This window comes from Stylophora pistillata, chromosome 6, assembly GCF_964205215.1.
Source record: "Stylophora pistillata chromosome 6, jaStyPist1.2, whole genome shotgun sequence".
In the NCBI taxonomy this organism is placed as follows: domain Eukaryota; kingdom Metazoa; phylum Cnidaria; class Anthozoa; order Scleractinia; family Pocilloporidae; genus Stylophora; species Stylophora pistillata.
In genome coordinates, this window is record NC_142524.1 from 14,380,119 (window position 1) to 14,402,886 (window position 22,768).

General features: G+C 37.9%; 1 protein-coding gene across 2 annotated transcripts in view; it reads left to right on the forward strand.

Annotated features, from left to right (window-relative positions):
* The first annotated feature begins 10,697 nt into the window (after window positions 1-10,697).
* The window catches only part of LOC111340704 (uncharacterized), a 185,804-nt gene continuing 173,733 nt past the window's right edge, over window positions 10,698-22,768 (forward strand). Inside the window, exons 1-6 of one of the 2 annotated variants that reach the window (XM_088763120.1) lie at window positions 10,698-11,281; window positions 21,021-21,088; window positions 21,693-21,725; window positions 21,965-21,997; window positions 22,099-22,140; window positions 22,249-22,281. In XM_088763120.1, the coding sequence (XP_088619246.1) occupies window positions 10,843-11,281; window positions 21,021-21,088; window positions 21,693-21,725; window positions 21,965-21,997; window positions 22,099-22,140; window positions 22,249-22,281 (648 nt within the window). In that variant the 5' untranslated portion in view covers window positions 10,698-10,842. The remainder of the gene's footprint in view (window positions 11,282-21,020; window positions 21,089-21,692; window positions 21,726-21,964; window positions 21,998-22,098; window positions 22,141-22,248; window positions 22,282-22,768) is intronic. The other variant, XM_088763121.1, reaches the window with a different exon arrangement.

Here is a 22,768-nt window from a genome sequence, read left to right on the forward strand (position 1 = left end):
AAAAAGGTATAGCCCCTCCGATAATGTGCCCGGCCAAACAAACATAAAATGTTATGTATTTTCCGCTGTTATTCCAAGTAATGAGTTGTGGCTGTTTTCATGTCACATCTGCCGCACCCCTTATTGTGCATTCTGTTTTACATGTATGTCCTGATTGGCCAGTTATTAGTACTTATTCTCTCCGATGTCTCTTGAGTACCATTCACGCTTGTGGTTCTATACAGTTTATTCGTCTTTCTGGTTTACGCCCCCCCCCCCCCCCACCTCCCTTTTACTACAGGTTTCGTGACTGCCTTTATCTTTCAGACCGTATTTTACAACGGAATAAATGAAACTATCCAACAAAGGGGGAATCAACACTCAGAAGACCTGGATGACAAAAAATTATTGTTGCAGTTTTAATGAAATATTCCACACGAGACATGAGATGACGCCGATAGGGCCCGCCATTTTGAACATGAGAGTATTAGGACTGGACCGAGTTTCTATCCCTCCCCCCATTCAAGCGTAAATGTTTGTGTCCTTATCAGTTATTAAAAGCGTAGCGATAAGAAGTTTCAGGAGAATTTTACGATGGTGCTTTGCTCCTTTGGAGGGGTAGATGATCAGTGCGGTGCGTTGTCATGGGCTCTGCATGAAACAAGAATGACTTCTTTGTTGTCTCGCGATGATGACATGACTGCTTGGTTAAAACACGAGTACAAGGGGTCAGATACGTCCGGGGCGAGAGGAAGACCAGGTTATACCAAAGCTACGAGTACAGACAATTCAAAATATAAGAAAGGGCTCAGACACTCGCATAAATGTAGTAGGTGGCTTTTCAAGTGCCACTCTCGCTAAGAGCGGTCCTCTCAACTTCCCGTCCAAAAAAAATTTTCCTTAATTTTTTTCCCTATGAAGAGACACATTTAGGACACATGTTTCAGAAATAGTTTGGTTGTTTTCAAATTCTCTTTTGTATGAAGATTTCAACTTTCGCGAACTCTCTGCCTAGGGAATTCGAAGATTAGCCAAGGTGTTGCAAAAGCAAAAACTCAGTCAACTACTGTCATTGTGCGAGTTTTTCGACACTGAATATACAGGTAATGCTAATCCCAAGCCTTCGTATTATGAATCTCTTCTACAGTTAGCAAATTCCTGTGATTACCGCAAGTGATGGTCAACAAACCCGCGTTAGTTAGAGCAAACCTGCTCCCAGTTGGCTTGTTAGCTCAATTGGTAGAGCGCTGCACTAGTATCGCAGAGGTCAGTGGTTCGAATCCCGTACAGGCCTGAATTTTTTTCAGGTCTGATTTTCACTATTGTTTAAATAGTGCTTTACTGCGAAGGATCGTGCACATATACAAACCCGCGTTATTCAAAACTCAGTCAAGGTTGCGTGACTCCTCGACTTGGTCCAGTCCTTTCACTCTCACGTCCAATATGGTGGGCTAGTCGATATGATAACAATCGCATCTCGAGGTGCTGCGTGGCATGTTTCACATAAACTGTAACACAAAATATTTGTTATCCAGCTCTTCTAACTGTGGATTTCTTATTTACTGTCGGATGATTTGATTTTTTAAGCTCTAACGTACCAGGGAGATCGGATGGATCAAAAGTCACCTGGACGCTACTCACTACAACTTGTATGTATCATCCTGCTCTTTTGCTAATGCCATCATGCGTATTTAAAAGAGCTAGCAAAGCTATCAAAATTTTAACCGTAGATCTTCTGTTAACGGTCGTTTTCGTTAAGTTCACTTCATACTGCATCAATAAATGGGTCCGATAAAATATAGACTTTGCATACTTGTGAGTATAGTATGAATGGAAATATGACCTAAAAAATATAAACCAAAGGAAACTCAAGCATCTAAAAAAAAAAAGATTGTCATATCTAGGTGAGGACATCATCATTTGTGCTCTATGATGGATACTAAGTCAGTTTCAAAGAAAAAAAATTACCTTTATTTGCTAAACCCTGGTTTATGTAGTGCTAATCAGAGGCCTTCTTAAAGCATTTTTAAACTACAAGTCGAGGTATTTCTAGATAATGACACTGGATTTGCTTAAGTGTTTTAATTTCACTCACCAAATACAAAATAAAGGCCTTATGTCAAGAATTTTGTCTGTTTATAGCATGAATTATGCTCAAAACTCCATTTTGCTTGGCCTTAGAGGGGCATGGGAGTGTTTGTGCCAAAAACTTAACAAACCTTAATAAGCCACATTTTTCTCAACTGATTTTGATAAATGGGTCACTAAAGTACATACTGGATTTGGTATGAAAGTTATGTAAGAAGGCAGGTGAGTGTTATGGTTTTTTGAAAAATGGCAATTTTGGGTAATGATTTTGACCTCAAATTTGACCTAACTTTAGCCCCAGGCCCCTCTCTGTCTAATCACTTGAGAACAGAGTTATATTTATCAAGTAAAAGCTCCACTATAGTAGAGTTCATGGTCAAATTTGTTCCACAGCACAATTTACCAATGGAGTTTTATAACACTTTCAAAATGCCAACTAGAAGGATGAATTTTTGGTGCTCCACAGGCCACAAATGGAACCCCCCGCTCTGAAACTCCAGAAAAAACCGTCAGAGAAGTGAGCCAAAGTGGCTTTTGAAATATCTTATCACACTCAACTTTTTTGCCAAGTTTCAGCCGAATCGGTTGACCACCACTTCTGGCCCCTGGACCACTTTCTCAGACAAGGACACTTAGATGCTTACATTCTTTTGTCCCTAGTTTGGATCGTAATCCTTTGGATAGTGAATTTTGCAGGAATATCATCGAAGCTGCTAAACGCCAGAAGTCACAGCCAGTTATGAAAAAGAAAGCTATTACCGCAGATATCATAAGGAGTATCTTAGATATTTATAACAAGAAAGATGCTAATTTAAAAAATCTTCGTATCGCTGCGTTATGCTCTTTGGCTTTCGCAGGATTTTTTCGTTATGACGAATTATGCAATATCGTTCCTATGCATATTGAATTTCACAGCGATTATCTAAGAATCTTTGTGCCTCGTAGTAAGACAGATGCTTATAGGGAAGGGAATTGCGTCTTTGTTAGTGCATCCAGGTCTAAGTACTGTCCTGTTGGTGTTTTACAACGTTACGTAGATTTATCTGGTATTGACTTGAGTAGTCCCCTCCCTTTATTTAGACCCCTTGTTTTTCACCGTAGTGGTTCTACCTATACCCTAAGATGTGGAAAGATTTCTTAAACTACTTGTAGAGATATCTTAAGGGATACCTTAGGTCAGCTAGGTTACAACCCTGCGGTACGTCATAGTAGGAACTCGATTCCAGAAAGACTTCTTCAAATACATGGTAGGTGGAAATCTGATTCTGCCAAGGATATGTATGTTGAAGAAAGCCTTGAAAACAGGTTACATGTAACTAAGTATTTAGGTTTGTAACGTGTTATCGAGCGTATAGTAGTTTCTGCATACAGTAGTATCTAAAGAGTTGTAAAAAATAACAACTCTCTGATTTCTATCTTATAATAAACCGTGTTTTGGATCCGCTTGCGCATCCTACCATATTTCTCGTGTGATTTGTTTACATTACAGGGATTTAAGGGTAAAATGATTGACGTTAGTTTGAGTGAAGCGAATTAGAACGTAAGAAAATATTATATATACAAATGAATGACGCTTCGATGTTGTTTATGTTTAATACCTTTCCTGAATCGTAATATATTGCGGTGAACCGCCAGAAAGGTTTAGGGTATTGGCACACGCAAGTTTATAGGTTTGAAGTTTGTAGTCTCAGGAACATATGTTGAATGCGTCATGAATCATGGCAGTTAAATTAAATTTGAAAAAGTAATTATGATATATATATAGCTACAAAAAGGAAAAATAGATTTCGGGAAAAATTGGTAATGAGTCGTAAATCAGTGGGCCAAAGAAGGGCAGGATTTAGTCTCGGCGCTAGGTTGTAAGTATCATTGTTGTGTTTTCTGTGGGACGGTGTACTTGTTTAACTTTGTGGCCACACTGCACTTCGGTGGCAAAAGGAAGGAGTAAGTAGCTATGGCCCATTGATCGCATCATCTGGCCATAAATATATTGAGTCATAGGAAGTTTTCTGTGCCCTTCTTACGTACTCCGAAAATAATCAGTTTTATAGTTTTTAGGTACGTGAAGGGATTGGTTTGTTAACAGCTCAACGAATCTTAAATTACAAGTGAAATCCTATAATTTTCTCTCAGCACGGAAAGGAAAAGCCAATTAAGGTCAGTACTCAAACAGAGAAAACAAAATCACTATTGAATCAATGTTCAATGATTGTCAATGATGAACCATAGTTACGATGCTTGATCCAATCTTGAAGAGTTAGCGACCCTATGTAGACCACTGACCGGTATACCGCTGACTGAATACCGGGGAGAGGGAAAAACTGTGATCGAACAGCCATGCCTCCTAAAGTTTATGTTTTTTATTTTATCTATTTTACGAGCGACTCGTAGGAGAATAAGCCAACCATTACTTAATCTGTAAGTACGTTACTGTTATTTACAGTTATACTTGTTCTAGTAATTCTAGCTCGTATTTTCTATTGTAGAATCTCTTCTACATCGTTGTTCGAAAATAAATCTGTAACTTCGATTAGAACTCTTTAAATCTTACACTTAATGAAAGGTTTCTATACAAAAATAAATTTGACTCTAGCTCTTCGTTTTCAGAAAAACGAAGAGAAACGAAAAAAGCCCTCTCAACCACAGCTCTGGTCAAAATGCAAGAAGCTATGAAAAAAAAAATCTAATTTAATACTCCCATAATCAGAGAATGATTAGAGCGCAACACACAACTTCATCAGCTCTCATAAAATTTATTGCCCCTACCGGCCGGACCAACACTCAAGGTCTTAAATTAATTGAGAAGAGTATGCTACCTTTCTATAATATCAAGAAATGGTTAGATATTCTAGTCTTCTCGGATAGGGACGAATAAATGGAGGTCCCGTCTCCTACAGGGTTAGGGGTAGGAGACGTTACTTTCCCACGCACTAGATTACTGTGTGATGGATGTCCTCCCCTGGGGAGGGATGGGTGGGATTTATTGGTTGGACAACTCGTATGGTTCGCATAGGTTCCGTTCTAGTCCTACCCTACTGCGGTAATGCGGTGAAAATGGTTAGAATAGAATAGAATAAAAGTTCAGAGCATACGATAACAAGATGGATAAGCAGTTCATGGTGAACGATTATTCAAACGAATCCCTCAACAAACAGACGCCTCAAGGGGTTAAGTATGTTTCTATAACGACCAAGAAGTAATAAGCTAAACAAAATTTTCAAATAAAATCGGAATTAGTCGAGTAAGTATTAGTAGCTTCCGTTTAGCCAGTCTTATATGCTCTAGCGTTGTTTTCTTTCAAAACCGCATATGCTTGCTTCGCATTACACTCAGTGTTCTTAAGTGGCATTATCAGGAGAAACAGCCTAGTTGGTGGACAGCCGATAGAATTTTTTTGTATTAGCTCATATTAAATATGGGTACACAAGTACGGAACGTGTTTGTTTTTTTTTCTTCTTTATCTAAATGTTATGAACCGTTCAGATTGGAAAGGTGACTCGTAATCCTTTGTCTCAGCGAGCAAAATGTGGTCTAAGCAACTACAGAGTAAAAAAAGAAAAGTAATCAAACGTATTGACAAGATTATATTATATTCATCCCCATTAACAACAGGGCCAGCTAATTGCTTTTCAGTGATAAACAGTTTAAGCAATCTCGAAGGCTTGAAACCGTATTGCATTTACTTGGGATTTCCGGTTGTCTTTTCATTGAGAGCCGAAACTAAAAAACGGTAACTATTGTATCGATTCGGGAAAACTTAATTAGTTTATGGTCATACCTAAGATGTCGTGTTAAAATTAAACTGAAAAACTGGCGTGAAAAAAATAAAGAGAAAAAAAGTCTTTTTTTTTTCATTAAATATGTAAAGTCTGTCAATTGATTTTACTGCTTGAAATCCACTCAGATAAAATCTCTTGGGTTAAAAAGTATTTTTGTACTTACGTTCGCTGAAGTTTACTCTAATTGGGGGGAATTTTTTCTAAATAACGGCTTTTCAGAACAAGGAAAGAAAATTGAAAGAGACAAGAATGAGTATGGACTGCGAATTAAGATGGCTAGCGAATAATGAACTTAGACAAAGAGGCTTAAGTTCTAAATCACAAAAACGAATCAAGAAGGAAACAGTCCTTTCCCAGATTACGGTCTTGGTATAAGATTGTGATAAGTCTTTATTTTGATCAGGCATATCAGATATCCAATAACAGTCGGCCGAGAGCAAAATAAAGACAAACCATTGGGTTTTTCTTTTGTCTTCCCAACACGTCTTTAAATGCCCAGCAACAAATTAGAGATAGGGACCAATGCGAGGCATCCTTTGAAGATAAGAACTTATACTGTTATTACTGAGGTTAGGTCTATGGCTACAGGAAAATTTTGTGCCTGGCACATTGATTTGGTTGAGTCACTTTCCTTCATTTCATGTCATGTGGGACGTGCCTTAGGCTTTTTGATACGGTAAAACCGATTATTACACAGATCTCATACTTAAATACGTTGATTTGGACTATGATCGTTATGGGAAAAAAAAAAAAGAAAAAAAAAAAAAAAAGAGAAATCAGATATAGCCGGCTTGGGCTTAGGTAATACCAAAAATATATATAGATTTGCGTGAGAGTTTCCTAAACCCTCTGCTGCCTGTACGTGCGAAGAGTCAGTTGAAGATAAATACACGAACAGTAAAAGGAACTGAGCCTGTTATGAGAAACTGTGATGTAATCTTGATTTCAACTATCCTCTATACAGCGCGTATGTTTAGGGCAAACATTTTATACTCTACTCTCCGATTTTTAATTTTGAAGATATGCATGTCTTACACATCATTAACATCATAAAAAAAAATCAATTTTAACTTAATCTAACATGGCATAATGTACAGTGAGACAGATCAAACAGCTCTTCTCAAACTTTCGAATCAAAAAGCAATAAATGGATTAAGCATGTCCTTGTGGGGAGTACAGGCTATGACCAGTTGAGAACAAAGTTAACAGATAGCCTCAATTAAGTCGGAAATTGTTATGTATTTTGGTCCCGCTTCACCTAAATCTTCAGGGATTCAGGGATATCTGGACGATTCTTTTATTTCATTACCATAATTTCATTCTGAGCCGCTTTTTCTTCTAAGAGAGCATCTATCAAGTCAAACAGTTTTGAAGATGTCACTCATATTCGGACTGTTTGAAAAAAGATGTAGTAAGAATGTGATTCACTTGTTTTGATAGTTTTCCTTTCAAAGCCAATAACTCAGAAGCCTTTATTCTGGATCCTTCTACCAAAAAACTCTGCATCTTGCGAGTTTGCTGGAATTTAACTTAAACAAACACACTGAAGAGATTTTAATGATCCTTCTTCTTAGTCTAAACATTACAGCGAGCTAATTGATTTTTTATGATAGTCAGTTTATAAAAAGCAGCCAAATTTTTGCTTACTTAAGCCGGAAAAACGTAACTAATGTTTTTTTTAACGAAATGGCAATAATTCACTGTACTCTAGATTCACGTGAAACAAGGCATGTGCTGGCTGTGTGCTAAGGGATAATTCCATGCAGAAGAAGAACATTACAAATTCTATATAGTATGCTTCCCATGAGACATGTTCATATACGCGTACGGTTTCTTCATTACTTTTTCTCTTGTTAAATCATGACATTAGTAGTTGTTATCGCCAAAAATGGGCGAATTAGATCCTAGAGATAAATAGCTCAAATAGTTGTTTCTTAAGTCGTAAAAATCAGAGTATCGTCGTAGTTATTCCACTCTTAAATATGTTGCTGCAATCGAGAAACAATAGAAGAATCATTCTACGAGAAAGGATTATATGGATCTACATTATTCCTTCAAATTTTATTCAAATCGACAGCGTGCTCTGGCAAATAATCCTATCATTTTCAATCTTCTAAAGAATTTCTTAGAGACAATTCCTAACTCCTCTTTATTTGTAGAAAAGGAAGCACGTACGAACAATTGTACCTTTGTTTATTTATATTTTCCATCAAAGCCAAGGTAGCGTTGTCTGCAAGCTCGGCAGCTTATAAACAAAATTTTTGCCGGCAATGAAGATTTGCAGTAACCTTTATTAACAATAGTCGGTAACTTTGATCGCCATTTGAGGCATTTTAATGTAAAAGAAAAGGGAGCAAAATGTCAAACGTGATTGCATGAAGCTTTACCTTTCCTCTTTATTTACAAAGTAGCCACGAAAAAACTTTTACATGTTTAGACATCATGAGCGTGGGATGGAAAGCGTCGTGCTTTGTGAAATTTGTCACGTGCGTGACGATGACTAGACGAGGGAAAGTAGTAGTAACCCTATCATCCAGCATTGTTTAGCATCATGTAATCTAAAGATGAAAACAAATTAATCACCTGTATGCCAACTTTTCAAATGATTTAGACACTTGTTGAGAGTTTTAATCGCAAAAAGTCGGAACAATGGGTCTGGAGGTGTGCCAAGAAGCCTTCCAATAAGGCGTGATCGCTCAATCTTTTGATTGCAAATCTTAAGGTCACACGCAAACAATGGAGGATGGTAGAAAGGCTGAAACCTGACAAAGAGAGTCCAATCGATAAACAAATTACTGGGTGGGAAAACTAACATTGCGTAAATAAACTTAACCTTACCAGAAGCCGTCGACGGCCTTTTGGCTTAACAAAACTCAGTATCTGCACATCGTGACTGTCGAAAGCTTAACTCTCCGATTAAGACCTCAGGGCATAGTTTTCACCCGCCGAAACAAACATACTGAAATATGTTTAAACTAAAACATTAGCAGAGCTTGGTATCATTAAAAAGCCATTAATATGTCACGTTACCAACTTGCATTTTCTACTCCTCTAAATATTTTAGAGGAGTAAAAATTATTATATTACTGAACAATGTAACAAATAGACTCTAGCATAGGTTTGTAAAACGTGCACTATCCGTTCTCCTTGTCTCGACCTAGTATAGCCTAAGGCCTAAAGTTGTTTTTTAGTCTCCAACGAAAACGAGAAGTATAATGTTACGGATAAATTGTATATCAGCTTGTTTAAATCAACAATATTACCTCATCATTACATTATTCGGCCGCTTTAGATAAGCGACGAATACCAGTATGGCAGAGGAGTAAGACCCGAGATTTTTCTGGAAGTAAGGAACGAAAATTGATCCAAAAAATCCGCTTCGCACGTGAGTCGAAGAACGAACTAACTTCAACTTTAATTTGCAACTATTAAAACAAGAAAAAAAGACGCCTTTTAGACAGAAGCAAGGATGAATGGAGGTCCACCTGACCATTGTGATTGTTCTACGCTCGCACTAAGAAATGTGGCATCTCTTATCGAATTTCATACGTTGAACGCAATAGTAGATTGGTCTTTTTATATAGATTACACAGTCTGTACTTGGTCGATAGAGTACGCTTAAAATGAGTATGTGGTTAGATGTGATTTCCGGCTGCCGTAGCCATCAATATAAAGAGGATGATAAAAGTTTCAGTTTAAGATTTTTTTTTGTGTATGCGTCGTTATCAAGAAGAGTTTTGATGTGCTTTGGTGATCACGATTAAAGAATGCGTCTTGAGTGCACCAAAGATTTACATTGCGGATTAAGTCAGGTGACAAAGCAAGGTTCAATATTTTTGTCGATTTGCACATGCACACGTTATAAACTGTGCCCAAATTGCATAAAATTCGTTCGATTTCGAAATAGGATATTGCTGCCATGTTAATTTCTTTTCGCAAAGATCATCTTTTAACAACTTTCGTGCCGAAAAGTTATGGTAATCGAGCCTTAGCGAATGGTCTAACTGATAACTAAACAAATAAATTTTATGAATGTCATTAACAGGTAATGCGTTTTGCAGCATAAATTGGTCAGAAAAGTACAGTCTGCTTCTTTCAAATAATAAAATAAAGGTCAATAGCGCAAAATTTATCATGTTCAGAAATCAATGTCTTTAAATTCAACTTTTATGGGGTGTTTTCTAGGCATGCTTTTTTTCAGGCAATGCAGTAACATATATTAACATACGAACCAGACCACTTCATAAGTACAGCTGTAAAGCTCTACAACAGAGAAATGAATTGTTTCACTCATTTTTCGCGGATATTGGTTTCAAAGAGCTACGAAGTAACTAGTCATAGGTTTCTCAGTTTGTTTGGGCATCATTTTCATCTCTGTAGAAAATCAAGTGGCCTGCTTTCACGAAAGGTCATGCAGGATGGACTAAAAATAAAGCCGCGTTTTTAAAAATGTTAAAAATGACGGGTAGTCCGGGTGTATAGAGTTAAGTACTATTTAGGGCACGGCACTATTGAGTAAGATAATGTGTATTTATGTTCGTCCTAATGTCAGTATTTGGAACTGAACGTAATATTTCGGTCATACAGGTGGCTTTACTCAGGCTAGTTTCTTGTTTAAATTCCAATTTTACATTAAAATTTAATTCCTCGAGCCTGCTCCTAAGTTAACGTTAGCATATGCATCCTCTAAGGGAGAATTAGAGTCGAGAGTTTTGCAGGCTAAACAGTATTTCACCAATGTCCATCATTGATCTGTTTGAGGCTTAGATAAATTATAGCAGGCATAGTCAAGTGTCCAAATTTACAATTTTTGTTTATTGACTGTTACCTGTCGGTTACTACAGAAACCCTGTCAAACACAGCCCACGCCCCCATCTAGAAAGTATCTAATTGCACATTGCTTCAACCCGATCGCATTCCGGATGTTTGACCGAAGAAGCTCGAAAGCGAAGAGAAGACAATAAAAGACATAAGGCGGTTCTGGAAGATCACAATAATGGCGTTTTTAAACAATCGCGTTACCCCAGAGCCAGTGCCACCCTCTGCCGAGGAAGTGGGAACCGAGTTATCAGACTCGCTTGGCTCCGTGAAAGACAAGGACTTACTCATTAATAACAGTGAGGGAGTTTCCTGCGAGGCAAATGATCATGGTGGTACTAATGAATGTCAAGAGGGCCTTGACGGCATTTCCGAAAACGATGTAGTAAAAAGTAGTACGAATATGTTACAAAATGGAAAAAGAAGCTGTTCACCTCATTCTAAAAGACTCGATTCGTGGAACCCGGAGGAAAATATATCGTCAAGGCGATCTCCCGCCTGCGATCGGATTCTTTTGTTGGCTATGTGTATTATGTCGGCAGCCGCACTGATACTCACGTTGTTGATGATGTTTGGCGTAGTTGGACCTATGCAATGTTCCTGCTCTGGGAAAACAGGTAATCTTTGTCATCATGTTTTGCTTTGTCTTTTTTTCTTATTATCATAATTTCTTTTTTGGTCATCATTTCAAAACGAATTTGTGAGCTTAAAGGCTTTTATGATTTCATAAAATGATTACATTTACCATGAAATATTTCTGAATTTCCGGTCAATTTTCGTACTCGTTCTGTGGCGAGCCGCACAGGTTTCAGTGCTTGAAATTTAATGATATCTTTGATAACATGCGCACAGTACACGATTCATATGTTGTTAAGTGTTTAAAAATGTATTATCTTTCGTGCAGAGGGGATAGATTGATTGATACCGCAGCTCACAATTTTGAAATTGCTTTATTAGGTAGTGAATCTTATTGTTGTTGGGACATGACACAAATTAAAGACAAAACCGTTAACTTGTTTACTCACGCAAGAAAAATATGCTGTTTGGTTTACTCAACCTACTACATAGTCCACTGACCTAAATTTTGTTTTAATATACACTTTTCCTGTGTTTGAACTGCTTCCTACGCAGATGCTTTAACATCAATCACGAGCTTCGGGCAAAGCGGAAACCGTGACCTGCAAGGGACAATTGTTTATAAGTTCTATCAAGTTTCCAAATTTTGACAGTTATTTTTAGCCTCAAAAGAAAACATGGAGAACATTCTAAACAACGGCGAAGAAATATCGAACCGAAAAAACCCCAACTAAAGTTTTGAAGCGAATTTAAGTTTAATACAAGATAAGTTAAACATGGTTTTTGATGCCGTGTGCTAAAAAAGAAAATATTAAGAAAGAAACATTGAAAACAGAGATTGCAACTTTGTTAACCCTTTAGTCCTTGTCAAATCAAAAAGGATTTGTCCAGCAACGTTATATGACTAAGCTAAATTTTAAAGACATTACGAAATACCCTGTTTTAAGCGAGAAAATAAACAAAAAAGGGCAATTGGCAGTACAGAGAGAAAGTGGTAGGGTTTCAAATGTTAAGACAAAGGTTGCGTGATAACAAGTCTTTGGAGTGTTCAAATACTCCACGTCAATCAAATCGAGATTGACCACTTTAGTATTTCAATTTTCGATGGCGTCGACTGTGTCTGAACATCTGATAATACCATCATCCACATTTTTTTCTTAAGTTTTAAGGAAAGTTGTCATCAGTAAACACTATTACTTTAACTTAAAAGCAATCATCTCTCCGCGGCCAGTTGGAAAGTAAACAAATAGCTCTCTTTGCATTCCATGAATATTTCCTTTCCACAGCAACTACAGAGGACGATAATTACAATGTCATTGGCTTTTCTTTTCAACGAGTAATTGTGCAGATCTGGGATACTTGCGGATATATTATTACAATTTTTCAAATCAACTGTTCTGGACTTCAAACTAGTTCCAGTAAAGAAAAAAAAATAAAAAAAACGGGGGGCAATTTAAAAATTAAGTCAATTATATTTGATACTATGAAACAATTAAAAAAGTGCAGCTATTATGATGTGAAATAGCTGTGGAGTGCTCTATTTAAGGGTTAGGGGTTATTGAGTTTGTTGCCAAATAAGTTTCCGTAAAGGCTTTTATATAAGATTAGCAAAGACGTCTTTCTAAGAAGGTATTAACTCCTGGGCTGTCTGCTTAAAAGCTAACAAGTAATATCCAAAATCATATATTCTTCTCGTATACATGTAATTGTGTTACTCGCATATGATTTATGTCGCTCTATCATCCTGTCTCCAGTACGGCGGGAGTATAAAGTCAAAAGGATGATGCTTTAATTTCTGACATTCAAAGAATAACCCCTACAGTTTACAATTTCACCTTTGGCGAATTTTAGGTCATTTTATTAGGAGCGGAAGGCTTTACTACATCAGCATCAACGTTTTTGTAGTGAATGATGTTATTTGTCAATTTTACATGTTTGACGTTTGGGACAAGCTAGCGATATTTCTTTCAAATCCGGCGGCTAACGTTTTGAAATATCACACAAGAAAAACAAGGGGTTATGTTATGACTTCATCCATTTTAGCCTATTATGATATTGATCTCTCACGGCGCGTCTTAAATGTGGACATGGACTTCATTGCACTGGGTAAGAAATCCTAACAAAAAATGTGTAGTAGAGAGAAGAAAGTATTTCTGCAAGGTGTGTGGAGAAGCAGAGGCAGGAACGGCAGGAACGGCAAAGCAGAGAAAATGCCTGCTATCGGCCTTGCCCATCTCCGTCAATCCCGTGTCCGCGTGTAAACAGACTGTTATGAACGAGGACTGGACTTTTCAACCATATTTGCACCCACATCAACCAGTAATACAAGAAATCATCGTCATCTTTGCCAGCGTAGGAAGAACATCATCATCATCCTTTATATCTACAACATAATATATAATTAGTGCTATCTGAAACACTGCACTGGTATCGCAGAGGTCATGGGTTCGGATCCCGTACAGGCCTGAATTTTTTGCATGTTTTATTTTCACTACTGCTTAAGTAGTGTTCATTACTTCGAAGATCGCTCTCGTGCTAATTTCTTTCACCGCAGTTCATATGTATGATTTTCATATATTCACAAGCGTTGACTCATCCCTTCACGGGTTTATTACGAGCCAACACAAGCTCCCAGTTGGCTTGTTAGCTCAGTTGGCAGAGCACTGCACCGGTATCGCAGAGGTCAAGGGTTTGAATCCCGTACAGGCTTGAATTTTTTTCAGGTCTTATCCTCACTACTGCTTAAATATTGTTCTTTAACGCGAAGATCACTCTCACACTAATTTAATTTGAACATTGCCGCTTTTGATTAGTGAACTGAAGAGATTAGTCTACGCTGGGGGATTTATATGCTTTGATTTGTCGATATCAGTCTTCCACAGAATCCATTTACGGACAGGCCAGAATCATATGAAAGGCAGCCTGAGGGTTAGTCTAAAACCCTATTCCATCGTCGGCTTCTAATATATTCCGCCGATTATCAATTTGCTTCAAATAACAATATACTTCGCGAGTAAATGAAAATTTCATGATCAATCGACCAAAATGTGTCCTTACTATTCCACGATCGATCAGCTTCACAAAGTCTGGTTTCTTTAATCGTATAACTTAGAAATTCACCGGATGCATCATTTCAGTAATAGTCCATGATTTTTTAATTGTATGAGAATACCCGAGTGCTATTGATACTTGCTCTTTTGGTTTGAAAATGTGTCCCACCATTTATTTCAATAATCAGAGTACAGAAATGAACAATTGTCCTTGATTTCGATTTCATTTGATGTTACCGAGGATAGGAAATTCCCCTCAGGTAAATAAAGTAGCCTACTGAGGTAATCCCCTACAAGTGTTGCCGATCTTTAAAATAGCGATTTCAGTCCCTATTTTTAGATTTTTTCTTTGTTGCTCTCCTGTTACGTTTGTTTCTGTAATTTGCCTAAATGGTGGTTTGCAATTGCAAGATGTTGTCCTAGTTACTTCGGATAAGCGAGTATTTGCCACATGTACTGTGCGTACCCCAAAAGAGTATCTTAGTCATATGATCCAGTTAACATCAAGTTTGTGTTATGCAGTATATATAGGCTGAGACACTGTAAATGCCAGAAACGCTAAGTGGAGCTATCCGCTCCGGCGTGGTATCTAAATAATTCAGTTTGAGTGGTGAGAATTCTAACCATTTGCTATCTCCTTCCAATAAATAAAAGCGATAGTCGAGTCACTAACAGTAAACCATATGCGTAATAATATCAGACATAAGCTAGGGTTTAAAAAAATATCAATAGTGAAAAAACTTTCTGTGTTAAAGAGGGCTTGTGGTATAGAACGTGTTCATTCATTCATTGACATGAAAATTAATTCACGCATAGGAAATTCCAAATTAAGATTTTATTCAACATACACACCAAGGAAAAAAAGTGGAGACTTTCTAAATTAGGTTTCGGTCTTTAGTAGCTGGAATATCCTCACTTTTACGGTCCATGTAGAAAATAAAAAACCAAATAGAGTTCTGTTTTCGTCAAATTCGAAGAAACGCATAAGTGCTGCCAAACATAATCGACTCTTTCCTAGGCCCAAATCGAAGCGTTCTTTTACATTTGATTTTCAACATAATTGCTCGTAAATGTAGTGCTATATGTACCTTATCGCTTGCAAATTAAGTAATTCATCGGGATAAAAATCATTAATACACACATTTTTGCAGCAAGTATGAAAGAAGGCCTTCTTGAGTGGTTCCGTGAGCAAAACTATTTTGAATGAAATATTATACTTAGGGTATGCCTCATCTCAACGAAGAAAAGCAGAACTGAATTATTGACAATTGAGCAAATATTTCTCTTGTCGAACTGTTTGCACCAGTTCAAGAAGAAGTTTGTCCAGCTTTCTAATTATGCTAAATTTAGTTAATGGTTTCCGATCTAAGTTTATCGCCAATTTTCACTCGGCGAATTAGTAATACGTCAAGTTTCAACATGCTATCTTTCTGCGTTTAAAGATTCGTTCCTTATTGATTTATCTATCTACTCAACTTCCAATTCGAAATCCTTATTTTTTTTTTTTTACTAACAGTTTCTATTTAACAAATGAAGAAGCCTTGAATGTCCTCTGCTCTTTTTAATTTTGTGAAGCACTTATATGTAGGAAAGGCTAGAGCATTAGAGAAGTGTAGAGTAAACAAAATTAAAAACAAACAAAGAATCCGTCAAATTCCCCGCGCATTACTTCCTATTTTCAAAACAAATCGTGATTTTCGAAGCGAACTAAGGTGCCATCAGCATACTTTACACTTTCATAAAACACACTGAAATAAGTCAACCGAATCATTGTTAGAAGAGTTCAAATATGCTAATTGGTTGAATAAGACCAAAGCTGTCAAAAATGTCAAACCATCAAAGTTCACAAACTATTAAAGTTCGCAATCTAACAATCTAGCTGCAATAGTTCACAAACTGAAATAGTTCCGCAGGTCGAATTCAGCACTTTTAGTCTTAATACATAATCTGAAAGTAAAATATTCAGTGAAACGCGACCGAATTATGGCTCATAAAAACACACAAGTTTTATCACATTACCATTAGAAAACAAAGCCGAATTCACAGGAACTTGAAGATTGCTTAAGGTAACAGAACCGTAAAACTCGGCTGCTGTTTCTGATATGACCTTCCGCTAAACGAATCGGAAAGGGTACCAGAGCAAGTTCTTAGATGTTCACCCGAAAGCATTGCTTAAATAGTGCTTTACTGCGAAGGATCGTGCACATATACGTTTCATAACCGCAGTTCATATATATGTATCTCATATGTTTGTCGTTTGATTTATCATCTACGGGTTTATGTCGAATCAATTTGATGGCCTGCTCCCAGTTGGCTTGTTAGCTCAATTGGTAGAGCGCTGCACTAGTATCGCAGAGGTCAGTGGTTCGAATCCCGTACAGGCCTGAATTTTTTCAGGTCTGATTTTCACTATTGCTTAAATAGTGCTTTACTGCGAAGGATCGTGCACATATAAGTTACATTGTGAGTTTATGAAAAGTAACAACACTCTGAAAAAACTTGTTCAGAATATAAATTGTAGTTTCGTGTTCAAAAAACAAATGTTCAGCTTTGGTCTTATTCAACCAATTAGATAATTTGAACTCTTTTAACAATGATTCGGATTGACTTATTTCAGTGTGTTTCATGAAAGTGTAAATTTTCACTGCCATAACTGAAAACTCAAAGACCCTTATAGATTTATTTTTTACCAGTCGTCCGGATCTATATGTCGCGGGGGTAATACCAGTTGGCTTTAGTGATCACTCTGCGACATATGCCGTTCGTAAACTACATCGTTTAAACCGCCTCCCGCGAGGATAATTGATACTTGGAATTTCAAGCGTTTCAATCGTGATGCTTTCATTGAAGATCTAAATAAAGTTCCGTGGTCATTGATAAATTCCTTCGCAGACGTTGAGGACGCATGCGACTCATTTAAACAACTTTTTGGTGAAGTCGCCGACTCCCGTGCCCCAAGATTCCGCGTGCAAGTCAGGGGACATAAGGTACCGTGGCTGACACGCGAGGTGAAACAACTAATGAATGAAAGACATCACTTTCATAATCTGGCATTGAGGACAAACAATGAGCTTCATTGGAGCTCTTACAAGCGCTTACGCAATGTTGTGACTTTGAAGCTCAGAAAAGAGAAACAAAGATATTGTAATGAACAGTTCCGGGAGACAGGAGGAGATTCCCGTGGGACCTGGAAAAACCTAAAACAACTACTCGGAAATGGCTCAAAGAGTAACAGCGCCGCTGCTCGTATGGCAAATGAAGCAAAATACAAGTGTAACACTTTTAATCGCTTCTTTGTCTCTCGTGCCGAAGATTTAAGGTCGATCCACCGATCAAGCGCGCGATCCTTTTCCAAATGGCTGCCGCAGATTGATCGTCCAGAAAAATTTAATCTACGAAAGATCACTGTATCGGAGGTTAGTAAGGCTCTTAAAAATTTAAAATCGAAGAAAGCGACAAGTGTTGATGGTATTCCATCTCGTCTACTAAAAGACGGATCAGACGCCCTGGCTTCTCCATTGTCGGTCATTTTTAATTTAACTATCCAACAAAACGTTATCCCTGCTAAATGAAAAATGCGAAAGTGACCCTCTGCATAAACCAGGCTCAAAAGATGACCCTTGAAACTACCGCCCCATATCCGTATTACCTAGAACGTTTAATCCACAAGCAACTTACAAGTTTTTTTGACGATCATAACTTGCTCTGTAAATTACAATCCGGTTTTAGAAGAATGCACTCAACTGAGACGGCTGTAACTTATTTCATCGACGAGATTCTCATGAATATCATATCAAACTCATGGGGTACAAATAGTCACTTACTGAATTTCGTGACCACGCCCACTTCATCGGCCCACTCAAATCGAGTGCGATTTTTGGATGTTATATCATCTTGCCGACTCTCTGTGTAAAAAGTTAACAATGTACCACCGAAATATTGAACTACAGTATCATGGCTTTCCATTTTGTGTATTTTCGTACAACAAACTAAAGTTTTTCCCTCGTCATTTTCACCTTTTCCCGAGCGGGTCCGTCAAAATTAAGAAGGCGTTCGTGGTCAAAACAAGACCGAGCAAGGAGTCTTGGGCGATTTCTCTCTTACGCAAGAGCAAATTGAAAATGTCCCGCCAAAATCAAAGAGAGGAACAAATTTCCTTTGTTTTGATATGTAAATTGTGGAACAAGGAGCAGATTGAACCTCGTCAAATGCCTAGTCAAAACAGCCACACCTTCCTCCTTTTGCTCGTTTCCTGTTTTATAAGCGTGAAAGCAGTGGGAGAAGAATCGGGTAGCTCGGAAAGCGCTTCACCATCGTTTACTTACGAGATAAAAAAGTAAGATTTGTAAAGTTATTTTCCGAAAGAGTCGGAATAAATACATTTTTTTCAGGTTAGATTGCTGTTTTTACCCTAAAAGTCGTCCAATAAATTTTTGTTGCAGCCTACAAATCTATACAATTTCGAAGGAAAATATTCAGATGCTTCACCGTCCCCGAAGGGGGTTCTGTCCTGGTGTACCGGTTCACAAGGGAATTACCATTGTTCTTTCTTTGTTTAGGAGTTATCGGTTAGCTATTGTGTATTGTTTGGTCTTTTGTGTTGGCTCTTGTGAACTGGTACACGAGGACAGAACCCCGAAGGGTCTCCACTCATCGAAGTGTGTACTGTAGCCAATGTAGTGAATTTTCAGTCTCTTTTTGGGTTTGTCAACCTCCGTGACTTCAATATCATACAATTTTGTATCTTTTCTCTGTGAAATGACCTTTTTAACAGGGTTGTATGCTGAGTATTCGTTGCAGAATCGCTTTGCTTCTCTTATCTCTCTCTTTGGCTTGTCCGCCATTTTGAAAATTTGCTCAGGATGGCATCTGGGTTAGCGGCCGCGCCAGGCTGGAGCCGACAAAAACAAATGTCCATCGCAGTGGGGAAACAGTTTGATATGGATAAGGGCTTAGTCACTAGTTCTGTGTTTATTGACCTGGCAAAGGCTTTCGAAACAGTTGACCATGACATTTTGCTTAGAAAATTAGAGTATTATGGTAGATGTGACGAAAGCCTTCCATGGTTTAAGAACTACTTCACGGGTAGAAAGCAGTTCGTGCACATCATGATTCTCAATCATCTGAAGAGCTTGCTATAACTTCTGGAGTGCTGGAGTGCCGCAAGGGTACATCCTCGGACCCCTGTTATTCATTGTCTACATTAATGATTTACCACGTTGTGTCAAACACTGTTTTATAAATATGTACGCTGACGAAACAGTTTTATATCTTACTGGCCAAATAGTAGAAAGTTTAACTTTTTACATTAACCAAGATCTTCAATGTCTACCTGAATGGCTAGAAGACAACAATCTTGTTCTCAATGTTTCAAAAACTAAGTGCGTACAGTTTACATCTCGAAGGCATAAAGAGCGCGATTGTATTTTAAATCTTAATCTTCTCGGAAAGTCTTTATCTTGCGAAACTACTTTTTAATACCTAGGCGTGGTGTTGGACAATTTAATGACTTGGAAGGCTCACGTGGACTATGTGTGTAAAAAGGTGGCGTCAAGAGTTAGTATTGTGGGCCGTATTAGAAGTTTCGTCACAAAAGAGGCAGCAACACTTGTTCATAAGGCTTGTTCATAATTCTTCCCTAATTTGATTACTGTGGCATTGCCTGGAGTAACCTTCTACAGCAAGATATAGATCGACTATAGTGCTTACAAAATAGATCTGCACGGATTTTTACACGTTGCTCCGCTCATCTGAAGCAATAGAGCAGCTGCAATGGCCGAATCTTTCCAGCAGACGCTATTACCAAAAAGCTAAACTTGTTTTTCTCTGTCTTCACTCATTGGTTCCTGGTTACTTTTCATCATATTTTACCAGATTTTCGAATATTCACAACTATTCCACAAGGCAAAGTATGAGGTTATCCCTACCAAAAGTAAAACAAAAATTTGGGGAAAAGGACCTCTCTTTTTATTGGCGCAGAAATTTTTTTATAAACTCCCTTTGAACATTGTGAAGAGTGAAAATATTCAAACGTTCTGCCGCCGAGCAAGACATTTCTTTTTATCTTAACTTTCATATTTTATCTAATATTTTAGGTCTTAATTGTGTTTTGGCTTTCTTAGTTTTAGGCTGCAAATGTAGTTTTAAAATTCTAGTCATATATATGTATATATATATAAAATTGAGAATCTTGATGGAAATTATTTTTAAGAAACAGGGCCCCTATGGATATCAGCCTTTGAGCTGAATGGGCTACCCTGTGTGAATAAAGCTTTACTTTACTTTACTTTGGTTTTTTGAATACGAAAGTACAATTTATATTCTGAACAAGCTTTGTCTGAGTGTTGTTACTTTTCGTAAGCTCACAATTTAACTGATCGCAAAAATCTTCAAAACTCGGACAGTCCATTTGGTTTTTCTCTTTGGTGATTTTCGTCTCTGCAGATTTTAGACTAGCGTCAATTACGGCGCTTGCCATGTTTACAAACCCTTGTTTGGTTCTTCTCGATGTTGCTACTTGCCCGCTCGTTTATTCCGAAATTTCCCTTAACAAGTGAAAGCCAAAGAGAAGTCCGGGAAATGGTCGGATATTGCACCAATTTGGCATATGACGTGACAGCTGTAGCTCAGCTCCGTGTTTTGTACTACGATAAAACACACTCTGTTAATCAATGTCAGCATAATATCAGAGAATTATTGTAGGGTTTTCTTTTTGTTTCTCCTTTTCTAGAAACGTCAGAGCTTCAAAAGAATGTGCAAGAACTGAAAAGAAACGTCTCGGCTTTAAGAGATAATTCGGTAGGAGCAATTCTTTATCATTAGCAGTGCTCAATTTAATGCGAAATTGTACTGATGTATAATAATACATGGGTGTATGTATATACTTAAGACTGATAGCCTCAAAGTGACTTTACCTACATGCATACACAGGTTAATTGACCACTCCCCATAAGGGCTTTTCAGGGCCAATTCCTACCCATCCCACCCAGGCGAGGACATCCACCACACAATAATCTCGTGCGTGGGAAATTAACGTCTCCTACCCCTAACCCTGCAGGAGACGGGGCTTACGGTTTATTCGTCCTTATCCGAGAAGACTAGAATATCTATCCATTTCTTGATTATAGAAAGGTAGCAAATTCTCCTCACTTATTTTAATACTATGAGTATTGGTCCGGCCAGGGCTCGAACCCTCGACCTCCCGCACAACACAATCCGTAGTTTTCTCCTACTTTTTGGAACACCTTTAGGAGCATAGCAGGTGCGAACCTTATCCTGCAAATTGCACAACTACATAGCCATCATTATCTCAAGACCATCATAAATGAACAATAACAAGAAGCTATTCTCTCACGGAGTAATTCAGTCAGATATATTGATCTGCATTTTTTTATTGTTATAGGTTTCAGGAGATATAAAGGAACTGGAGGAAAACGTGAGTTGTTCATTCATTCACCGCTACTTTCTTCTTGTCACAGTTCAATGGGCTTCAGCTACACCACAGCAGTCATGTTGTTACAGTGATAATAATAATCATCATTTTAATGTTAATGATAACAGTAATAATAATGATAATAATCATGATCATAAATCATCAATAACATTTAACGATTCATACAGGAAATAATGTGATGTTGAGCAGTTCGTTTTCTTTGTTTTCCTTCCTTGTGATAGGTCTCAGCAGATTTAAAGAAACTAGAGACGAAGGCTAGTTTAAATCCATTCGTTTGCAATCCCATCTGCATTGTGAAATTATTTTGAAATTAATGAGTTTATTTAGTTAACATGAGTTTTTTATTCTATGGCAGATGAAAAAAGATATGGAAAATATGGAAATTATGAAAAATGAGGTAAGTTTCAAGATCAGTGATAAGAGTTTTTTGTCGTCTGTATTTTACAGTCTCTACCATCATTATCTTCGAAAGCCTATCGTGGACTGTTTTTTTGCTTTATGGCAGATAAAAAAAGATATGGAAAAGATAAAAAACGAGGTAAGTTTCAGCGATGAGAATTTGTAATCATCTGTATCTTTCACTGTTTCGGTCCCTATCATCATTATCATCGAAAGCCTAACGTGGAATGTTCTACCTAGTTCAGTAGGCCCACTATCTATCCCTCCCCAGCGAGTGCAAGCTTGTCGTGGTTAGGGGGCTTGCGTGTCTCTATGACCTGGAGAGCTATGCTGGCGGGAGATTCGTCTCCTGGTAAGGCCACCCATGCCAGACAAGTCGAAGGGTAGAGACCAGACAAAAAACATTCACTGGTCCTCCAGGTTGGGGGTTCGAATATTGCTAACAACCCAATTCTATAATACAAAGCCTGTTACAGAAACCGCAAGAACAGTATCTGAAGACGTCTTGGTTTGGGAAGAGTCCTCTCTGGTAGAGCTCATGACGCGGGCCGGTGAAAGCCCTCGGGAAGCCGGTGCGCCGACAACTCTTCTGTCGACAAAGGCCAAGACCAGGATAGGGACCTGGA